This window comes from Fistularia commersonii, chromosome 25 (assembly GCF_037954325.1).
Source record: "Fistularia commersonii isolate RoL2024-O1a breed Wild chromosome 25, RoL_Fcom_v1.0, whole genome shotgun sequence".
NCBI lineage: Eukaryota > Metazoa > Chordata > Actinopteri > Syngnathiformes > Fistulariidae > Fistularia > Fistularia commersonii.
This window is the reverse complement of record NC_141308.1, coordinates 846,468-857,776: the sequence shown is the minus strand read 5'-3', so window position 1 is coordinate 857,776 and position 11,309 is coordinate 846,468. Positions and strand designations below refer to the sequence as shown.

Here is an 11,309-nt window from a genome sequence, read left to right as displayed (position 1 = left end):
TTGTAAAATTATATTTGTACATTACATTTGAAATAAATCAAAATAAAAAAAATATGATGCTGGTACTCCATTGACTCAAATCATGAAAATGCCAAAAACAGATACGCTGTCAAAACTGTACAGTAAAATACTATGTTTATTGTCTTTTTCACAATTCACCAATGAACACTAGAGACCAGAAAACATTTTGCTATTCCATTCCAACTGATATTTATAATGTGCCTAAATAACTGGTGCAATGAGAGAATGAGATATGTCACTGCCTTGCCATACTGCTTGTAAAGCATGAAAACCAATATCAAATCCACTGAGTACATTTCGGCACAAGATAAATAAAGACAATGAAACACAGTTAATACTTCTATGAGAGGTATTTGAAAGACAATGAAATACAATGTTAGCTCTATGATTATTGGCCTTATTATTACACCTTCGAAACACAATCACTTAACATGATACAATCAGAACAGAATACTGTATTGTAGGGTATTAAAGTGCTCAAATAGAATTTTCCAAGTGTTTTAATAAAGACTATCAATGCTCTGATACCATCCTCGAAATATAGCAACTGCCTGCATTACACGGCACTAATATGTTTCAATTCCCAGAGGTAAGTCATGAAATGCCAAATTGAATCTGTGGAATAAACCTGGTCTGTTGCAGCTTGGACTAAATTATTCAGATAGTGGACCCTGAACTCCTGAAATGGATAAAGTCATGGTAAAAGTTGGCAAATTTTGTTAATAACTGCTGACTTGAAGACAAGTGTGAGAAAGGAGACAAAAGCAAGTGTGAGAATGCATCATCAGATAACAAAGGTTTCTGTCAATATTGGCCTTTTCCATCTGTCTATCTCTGTGGCCTGCAGCCAGCTCCAACTTCAGAGTCAATCCACTCATCCTCAAGTTGCAATCATGAGCCTTCTCCATGGAAATGCTCAGGGGTGTCTAACTTGAGTCCCTTGAGGGCAAAAAACACTTTACAGAGGTCCACCGCGAATTAGTCAAATTGTTCAGGCCTCAGACCAACTGTTGAAAACAGATGGAACGTGCCTGGTTCAAATGGTGATTCGAATATTCCGAAAATTTAATGCGAAGCTTGAGTTATCCTTCATTTATAGTCCAAAAATATCCCTGGTAGTTCATTGACATGTCAGAAGTTCATTAGATGCCTTTTTTTTACTGAAGAGACAGCAGCAAATTCTGTATTTGTTGCAGAATTATTAAGCCCATACATCGTATCAGATTTACTACTTTACAACTCTGTATTTATAAAATGCTTGTGGGATTTGCTTGAAATAATCTACAGATCCAGTTATCTTTATTTTGACAAAGTACTTCATGAAACACAATTTTTTCACAATTATTTGACAAAAAATATAGGTCTGTGGAACACAATATTAAGTTGTCTAAGGCTCTGGCCAAAAAACACTTCATTGTTGTTTTTGGTTATTTAGCAGAATTATATAAGTCATAAAAGTACACCACCAGATGCATTCTTCAATACTGCACATGGTATGCGGTTTATCGAAGCAAGATTTCCCTTTTCCTAACTGATTTAGATGCATACAAATGCAAGATCAGATGGATGGATAACTCAGTAATACAGTAGACCAGACTGATGATTAAAACCAAAGGCAAAAAAAGGAATGGCCTTCAAATAGGTTGTAACACATCTGGAAATCAGTAATTATTTACATTATTCAGATATGAAAGCTTGCCCACCAATTTGAAATAAAAAAATAAAAAACAACACAATGGAACTGGCAAAAATATAAACTTTTATCAAATATTATTATAATTGTCAAAATCATCAACATGACACCATGTTCAAAATAATTCCCAGATAAAATTTGAATAAAGAGAACATAAGAAAACTGCTAAATCTCATCCATCAAGGTGGTCAAAACCAAACTGCAACTGATTCTGCTTGAAAAATTGACTCAAGTTAGGGGAAAACCAGACTCCTCTATTTATTACATGTAACTCAACCTTTAACAGTTAGATTTGTCAGTTCTTTTACTAAGTTACAGCATGATATAAAAGTGTTTCCTCACTGCTGTCACTGAATAACCATGGCAACAACAGAGAAAATTAAAAAAACAAAAAAACAGAGGAAAACATCAATCATGAATCTGTGTGGGAGCTACATTGCCACATTAAGACTTTTTGGTCACTGTAAACAAGAATATAGATGCTGGAAACACAATGAAAGGCTGTAAATACTCTTCTTTGCCAGCCTGTCATTACTTTTTTCTTTGGTATGATGTTACTCAACCTGTGAAACAAGTCACAGAATTTGTAAAATCTTGTGGAATGTTTCATTAAATGCTAGTTTGAGTGCCCTCTGTCACTTGTAAATATTTTCACCAGTTTTGCTTTGGACTATATACATAATCAAATATTGCAAACATTCCGTAAACAAACACATGAAAAATACACTGAAACATATTTTAACATATTCAAACACATGAACAATACTGAACAATAGCATGGATTTCTGATCTTTGTAAACATTGTGACTTGTATATACATCAATAAGCAGCATAACACTAGACCATCTACAAGAATTACAGTTATTCATTCCTGGCTTTTAATTTGTTTCAACCATGAATGATACTCTTGGAATTCCAGGGAAATTTGAGATTTTCCTGCATTTCTCTTTTGATTAACATTCCACTGGAAAATATGACCTTTTCCTGACTCCCGTGTTTTAAGTGGGTTGTTTCTTTGTTGAAATTATTTGAAGACTACAAAATGAAGTTCTTCAGTGTTAGATCAATATTAGCAGTGCTTATTAGCTAAGACAAAATCCAAAGTGTGATGGTCTCTTGAGACATTGTCACTTTGGCATTATGGTGTGTGTGTGTGTGTGTGTGTGTGTGTGTGTGTGTGTGTGTGTGTGTGTGTGTGTGTGTGTGTGTGTGTGTGTGTGTGTTTGTGTGTGTGTTTACCATTGTGTTTTGTTGAAAATGTAAATGTAAAACATTCATTTGAATATTGTGTTGAGTCAGGTGTATTTTGAGAATATTGAGTCCTTCAGATCAGCAGACAGGGTATATTTTGAAATGAAAAACACAGCTGTATATTACAACCAACGTCCTCTGAGCGAAGACTTGAATATGCTGAAACGCCTCTTTACATATATAAAAATAGGCATACAACAACAGCAAACTGCAATTACCTGAGTACCTTCCCTTTTACACTGAAGTGGATTTTAGTCAATGTAAAACACGAGTTAGAAAGTTTTGTTAAAAACTAGATTAAAATTATTTGAAGATTAATTTACGCCAAATTGTAGCTATCTCTATGTGATGTCATACACAGAAGATTAAGGCTATTCATGGCAACTAATGACCCAAGTCTGGGTTTCGGACAATAACGAGACAAATTGACAGCTATGGCAGTGGAAAAGTAAATAAGAAATATCAGTCTGCCCTAAGACTTTTACACATTCACTGTGACAGGTGGTTGCCGAAAGTGTTGCGAGTATATGCTGTACCAATGCAGCTCATCGTCCCCGAATAAAGGTGGACAAGCCCATTTAAGTTGTACATACACTCTTTTCACTTTGTCGGTCGTCAATGTTCTAGCTCGATTCACAGGAAAAAGATCTGGCAAGAATTGGAATGCAGCCTTCCCCTTATGACCATCCTGAGACTTTCCTGGCATCCTAGCTTTTTTATCAATTAAAAACTCTACGCACAGTCCCATGGATGTCACATGACTGTCTCCCTCTCTTCCTCCACCACAGGAGAGGGTTTCTCATCCTCACAGGCTCGTGTGTGAGAAGAGTGCTGTTCTTCAGGAATGTGGAGCTCCTGCCCAGATGAAGGTATAGAGTTCTCTGAGATGGAGCCATTCTTCACATATCCTGGGAGGTTGCGGTGGCCATTCACAGGCACTGGCCCTAGCCTTGTGGTGAGGTGGAGAGCCAACGGCCCTCTGGCAGTGACGTTAGTAACACTGGTGTGTGAAACCATCGGTCCATAGCTGTAAGTGTTACTACCGCTGCGAGCTTTTCTCTTAAAGTCCAGGGCTAAAGTCCTACGGCTCCAAGACTTTTTGATCTCAGCTTGAACCTTCGAAGAGAAGGCATTAAGTTATGCTGGGGCTTAAATAGTATGCAGTCACTTTTCTATTGTAAGAGTTCAAGATGTCTGAGCTCTTACCTCTCCGTTGCAAAAGCAGTATATGATGGCAACGAGGAAACCCTAGAAAGAAGAATGGAATCATGTTTCTTATGTTCATCTACTCATATCCAATATAATACATTTGATCGAAGTGTAGACTCAGGGTACCTAATGATCTTGAGTGAAATACACAATGGTGTCATGCAAACGAACAAACAAATAAACAAGCAAAACGCAAGATAAAATATAAATATAAAAGATAATGACATGCATATGTGTTATATCCTGAAAAAGGAACAAATGTAAAGAATGAATTTTCAGGGCTATTATTAGGATTAATGCTAAGTCAGTGTACTCCAAAGAAGAAAAAGTATTAGGAGAACAACAGTATGGTAAGGCTTTATTTTTGACAGTACTTGCAATATGTTTAGACTCTTCACCTGGATACATGTGAAACATTTGTACCTCTGTACTTCAACATGAATTTAGAAACTCAGGGTTGATATTTGCATCCCTTCAAACGTAGCAGCTTTACCTGGAAGGAGTTAAAAAGCATCTCATAGTGCATCTGGATCTGCCAGGGAACTCCAGACACTTCTGTATAAGGCATGGCATTGAATATGATGTAGTGAACACCAAATAGTGGCATCAACACCAAAGTGGACTTCAACAGTTTTCTGCAATATAAAAAGAAAAATCTCAAAGAAATCTGCTAGACAGTGACCTGTGAGAATTGAATGCCTTTCTTTTCTTTTTTCCTTGCATTTTAACACATTGAAGGGAGAAAAAAAGACCTGGTCTCCTGGAGTCTACCAACTATCTTCTTCTTTCAGAGGTCTACATTTCCAGAGACGAATGGCTTAATACTCCAGGTAAATTTTAATGTCAATATTAATTATGCATTGTCTTTCTCTGTTTCACGACAGGAAAGGTCACATTGTCATATCCTTTGACATTGTCAGCTTTTATCTTATATACCTAATCACATCATGTGAATGCAATCAAACATTTTCAAAGTGGAATTAAACTTGCAGAGATGCAGGTTACAATGAGTTACTTGCATCAGAAAGCACAATGTGGCTTTACCTGTACTGCTGCCTTGTGTCACACCTTCCAGCATTTGTTTCACGTAATTTAGTTGCCAAGACTCTGATAATGTTTAGAAATAATATGAAATTAACCTGAAAAAGAAAATAAAACAGAAGTAAACAGAATTTAATTGTGTGTCAGCATAAGTGTAATGTACCTTGAACAACATGTAAATTTCCAAGAGGTACAGAGGTAAATATCATTTCTTTCCCACTGAGGGGCTGGTGCAAACACTAATACAGAGATATTCACCACAACAGCTGCCAAGATGGGCACTTGATAAATCCATTTCAAATTGCCAGCACTTAAATCCCAGCACCTGCCAAAGACAAACAACAATGAAAAAGGGTAAGAGTTCATTTGCTGTGTGTGATGGTCCAGAATTCTCTCTGGTGTCCCTAATGGGCACGCCAATCATTCTGTTAATAATTAGAAGCAATTTTAAGACCCTTTACTCCTCCCTTCATTTCTTAGTTTGATCTGAAGGCTTTAGGCTCAAGTATCAGATAAAAGCACAAAGGGTTTAATTTTTCTTATTGAATGGGTTAACCATAAAGCCTTTTCAATTATCTTCTGCCAAGGTAGGCCAATAACCTAATTGTTCAGCTGTCCCCATCTGTTACATTTTCTTAATGGCAACTGTGGCTTGAAATAAGGATCTTGACAATTTTACGCTGTATTTTTCCTCGAAGCAACACATGCTAAAACTGAAATTGTTATCATTCGTGGTTTGTTTCATTGCCAGAAATGCAATAGACAGGGTTGGGAGTGGGTGAGAGGGTAGAGGGGCCTGGGGATTAAAAGAAATGTTTAATAGCTCTTCCGCTGACTGGGTAGTGAAATATGGTTTAGTTCCACTGGACAAGCGCTGGACAGCAGCTTAGCTGTAAAATCTCAAATCTAAGGTCTTCACTGTTCACAGTACAGAACCAATATAGAGAAAGCAGATAGTGTTAGAGAGCTGAGAACCTGCCAAGTTGGTTTTCAGGAATTCTGCTAACTGAGGTCTGCCCATTCATAAGTGGAGGGTGAAGCCAATTTTCCCACTTTTCTCACTTCTGCACCTCTGAAAATAATAGGTTTGGTCGTGATCTGTCAAGTTTGAAAAATGACGCCAAGATCTTTTATGTGTTACATTTTGTGTGATATCTAAGAGTATTTTTATCAAATACAATTCCTGTGGACCCATACTTGCCTTCCCTGCTTAAAGGGATCATGATTAAAGTTTTTTGATTAAAACTTCAACAGTGATGGACATTATATGGACATACTGGACATTACATGCATGTATGCATGTTACTCACTCCGTATCTGCAAATGTAGCCCTCACAATTGCCCAGACTGTCACAAACACAGCTGGCACACCTGAAAAGAAAACATTGGGAATAAGAATTAGAAAATTGCTATAACTATGGATAAAAAGAAAAATAAATGAATCATAGCCCTCAGTTCATAAAGTCTACAATTAGTCATACAAGAAGAACCAGGAGAGCACAGCATCCACATTGTATGCGCTGTGCTTCAATAAGTAACACGCACAGTGTGTACAATGCAGGGGCTGTGGAGCCCGTTTTCAAAAAATGTCAATGGACCTCAATTATACAATACTTCTTTGAACAGTAATGTGCTTATAATATAAATATACATATACACACAAAATATATATTTTATGTCATACAATTTTGATTGCAGTTTATATTCAGTTTCAATTACTCAATGTGTAAATGGCTGATACATGTATATATATATATATATATATATATATATACATATACATATATATATATATCAAATATACAAATACACATATATAACAGCCATTGAATAATTAAAACTAAATAGCAACTATGACTGATATTGTATTAAATCAAATAGTTGCAGTTTGTCATGCAAATAGAGTTGAGAATGTACTGTAGCAGAACTGACCCCATCCAATCAGAGTAAATCCCCATAGATACTTTCGGTCTGAGAAGAAGGTCATGAAGATGAGGCTGTGGAGGTACAGACCCTCCACAAGGATCCAGTAGTAATTGGTTGCCAGAAAGTACATGAACAGTGTCACAGCTGCTTTGCAGCCAATCTATAAACAAAAGACAAGATCAGAATGATTAACATTATCTCACAGTTTTATAAACACCTGTGACGACCTGATAAAATTGTCCTCTGAATTTTTGGTGCCATCCACCAATTATGTTTAAAGTTTGATTCTAATATTACTGAATTGTATTTGTAATGTTTATATTATCATTATTGAATCACTTAGAAAACTTGTAAAACAGTATAGACCTCTAAAATACTGTCATGTAATCCTTTAACCAACATGCACAAGTATATAAATAAAATTATGCAACACAGATAATATTTGATCAAGCAAAACCTGTATTAAAGAACTGCTGCAACTGTTTATTTATCCTCCTCTTTCTTTTAATGCCCAGGTAGCATGATGCAGGGGTTTAGAGGGGTTGTACTTGGAACCAAATATTCCATGTTATATTTCCGGCTCCTCCTAGTGTGTTGAAGTGTTGTTCAGCAAGACACTGAACCCCTAACTGCTCCCCTGGTGCTGTACAGTAGCTGCCTTCTGCTCATTGTTCATCCACGATAGGTTAAACGCAGTGGCCAAATTTAGCTGATGTTCAACTGAATGTGAAAGGTCTTTCTTCTTCTTTATTTATGTTTTAAAATAGAAACTACAAATACTAGTAACAAAATCAGTTACTAGCTTTGTTAAGTTTTGGCCAAAAAACTAAAACTGCATGAAAAATAACAGCATTCCAGAATTTTCCAGCCTTTATTGGTGTTACAGTATTATTACTATTATTATTGTTACTACCGGCATTACATCTAAGACACACATACTTGAATATATTTGTGAATATAGATAAGTCATGTTTGGGTTTAAAATTATTGATTTAGGTGTTTCAAATTTACAGAACATGAACCCAGATTTTAGAATTTCATTTCCTTGGCTGACTATCGGTTTAAATCATGAAATACATTTTTCTTTTTGACTATTACTAGGAGAGTTATTTTATGGTATCAGTGTTCTAAACGGATTAATTTCAAAATTCAATTTTCATTCTGCACGTATTGCCAGGATGTGTTGATCATCTTCAAACAATGAAGTATTTGTGGTTATTTTTCTCAACAGTTAGTGTGCATAAATCAGAATCAAGAGCCTTCATTATACAATCTAAAAACTATAAAATGAGGACAACTACATCCCTTTGATCCAAAGAAAAGGCAATTTTAAAACAAACCTAAAGGGCATGAAACAACGGCAACATGCAACAATAATTATAAAAACACACACGCACAATCGAAATATCCATTCTGAAGTATGCCCAGTGCTGCTGAGATAGGTGTTCTGGAATAATTAAATATTCCACACAAAGAATGACTGTAATAGTGAACCAGAGTGTCCAATAATCTTTAAGCGACGATAATTGATAACAATACTAGTAGAAGCAGAAGACCCTGCAAGAAGACAAGAGGTATTCCGCAAAAAGCTTGGTATTCTCAATTATCTCAAGGCTATAAAGAGACGCCTGCTTCATTGCACTTGTTAATTTCCATATTTAGAAACAACAAGAAAAAAAAAATGGCCGTTGACAAGGTTGGCAATAACAGCCAGCATTGCTACAAAATGTAATTGTAAATAAGCATAGGCCTGTATAATTGATCCCATTGAGATGAAGGCAGAATGAGAATCCAGCCAAGGTGACCCAGTGGAGGTCATTGAGCAGCTGAATCGCATGTTTGCTTTTGTTGCAATTGATATGCACTGCACTCTACAACTGAGATGCCCAAACTGAGAAAAAAATGATATATGGCAATAAAGAAACAGCTGGTTCTAAGGGCCCACAGGCCCCTTGGTAAAGATGGCACATAAAGCTGATAGCTCACTCACTTATTCATTGTAAATACTGCCTATCCAGCACACAGCTGCAATGGGACTGTAGCCAATCCCAACAGACACTGGGCAAGAGGTATGATCAACCCTGGATGGTCATCAGTCAGGAACAGGACCACATAGACACAGAGCCACTCACTCCTTTATTTACAACTTAATAGAAAGAGTTACAAAAGGAAAGCCTTTTGAGAGGGTGATTTTGCGCTACAAATCTTGGTGGGAGATTTGTGTTGGGGAAATTTTGTGCAAATACGAGTGCATTGAACTTATAGGATGCGTGTAAGACAGGAGGTTTTCTCAAGAGGAGAGGGATCAATGAAAGAGGAGTTGGGTTACTGACTGCAGGTGACAGAAAAGAACTGACAATGTGACAGCTTTTCCAATCCAATGCCTCCAGCCAGAGGGCTGAGATTTCTTGTACCACTGATTAGATTACTCAAAGACATGTTGTACATATGACACATATTCTATTTGTAGCTTCTAGAATTTTCAACTCTTCAGCACATGGGGTACTCACTTTTGCTACCTGTTTACTATAGATCAGTGCACAGATGTCAAGTAAGGGGGTTGTGTCTGATGGGAGAGATGCATGGTTGACTTGTTTTTTTAATAATTTGGGCGTTTTTGGTTCAGTCAAGCTTCTCACACAATGAGAAATTAGTACAAGAAAGTACCAATGTTAGATAGGTATGCGGTGATAGCTCATCAATGGACCATGTTACTTCCCATTTACATGAGCTGTAATACCACAGAGGCATTTATTTGGAGTTAAGAATTGAGTAAATTTCCATTTGTCAGAAATTAGTAAACCTGTCTCACCTTCTTGAATACAGAAAAGATAGAAGGTATGAAAGAAAGTGTAGCTAAGTGAGAGTGCAGACAAGGCAGTGTTTTCTCTTTTGATACAAGTCTCAGTGAGAATCATATACTGAAGAGATAGTTGGGGAAAATAGGTAAGATTGTCATAGTAACAAGCCAGTGGAAAAAAGGCACACGTTGATAATGCGATAGCCAAATTTTCTCTACTTTTTTAATCACTGATATATTCTGAAATGATACAGTTTGATGTTGAAGACACCAGAAATGTACAAAAACGGTGTAATTGCCTCATTCACAGGCAGGCTCTTGTGTCTCTACTATTTATTCATTCTTTGCTATTTGCTGTATCATTTTGCTACTACTAGATTTATATGTCAAGTTCTTCTTGACCATGGCTGTTTACTGGTCTGGACAGATTGAATGCAGCTGAGCATAAACTCATCCACTCCTTGCAACACAAAGTGCTTTGTTTTCTACAACCATTCAACAAAATCAATATAACACAATGAATGTCCTTATGTGGGTTACTGCTTGTGACACACAGGAAAAAATTTACAAATGAATTACGAACATTCGCAGTAAACCTAAAAGACGTGAACCCTATTACAAACTAGATGTCTTGGAATTGTCATCAACTTTTACGTTACACGCGTGCTGACCATGTGTATTTCCCGCGGCTCTTTGGCTCTTCAACTGTTCAGCAATAAATATCAAGAGACACCTATTATTGATTCAATTAAATGCAGTATTAAAAAAATTTAAAGAATATTGCAAGGATTGAAATGATAAAAATCTGACTTTGCTGTATGATGAATGAAATTTTAACATCTGACAGTTTATTTGCGCATGAACTTACAGGACATTTAATATAATATTTTTAGGACCATGCTATGTGCTGACGTATTGATTGAATGTTTGGGAGTCCTCAGAGCCCAAACTAATCACGACAGCAATTGATTCTGCTCTATCTAAACCTGACGGTACTGTCACCGATCGCCTTTGTTGTCCTGTTCATATGTGCGTCAAGAATCAAGAAAGCCCTTTTACACTGCAGTGATGCTCTTTACATTGTTGGTTTTAGCAAGCAATATCTTGGCTGTTAGGCAAGACAAATGCGAAATTTCAGATTTTCTTTTTCTCTGCATTTTACCACATTGAGAAAACATTTTCCACAACAATTAATTATTGATTTCTTTAAGACAGCATTACAAATGAGCAATTTCTCAAAAAGTAAAAGATGAAATACAGAAATATATACTAAAAAAAGCTGTGATGGGATCAGATCGGTGGATAATTCTGTACTTAGTTGCTTACCTACTAATGATACACGAAAAAAATCTCATGTTAGCACTTAAC

At 36.4% G+C, this 11,309-nt stretch overlaps 1 protein-coding gene across 1 annotated transcript in view; it reads right to left on the bottom strand.

Moving 5' to 3' along the window:
• Window positions 1-120: 120 nt before the first annotated feature.
• Window positions 121-11,309, bottom strand: part of pth1r (parathyroid hormone 1 receptor) — a 51,573-nt gene continuing 40,384 nt past the window's right edge. Inside the window, exons 7-13 of the mRNA XM_086172996.1 lie at window positions 7,148-7,301; window positions 6,526-6,586; window positions 5,474-5,540; window positions 5,219-5,313; window positions 4,668-4,809; window positions 4,172-4,213; window positions 121-4,081 (exon numbers count right to left, since the gene is read on the bottom strand). Of these exons, the coding sequence (XP_086029122.1) occupies window positions 3,719-4,081; window positions 4,172-4,213; window positions 4,668-4,809; window positions 5,219-5,313; window positions 5,474-5,540; window positions 6,526-6,586; window positions 7,148-7,301 (924 nt within the window). The 3' untranslated portion in view covers window positions 121-3,718. The remainder of the gene's footprint in view (window positions 4,082-4,171; window positions 4,214-4,667; window positions 4,810-5,218; window positions 5,314-5,473; window positions 5,541-6,525; window positions 6,587-7,147; window positions 7,302-11,309) is intronic.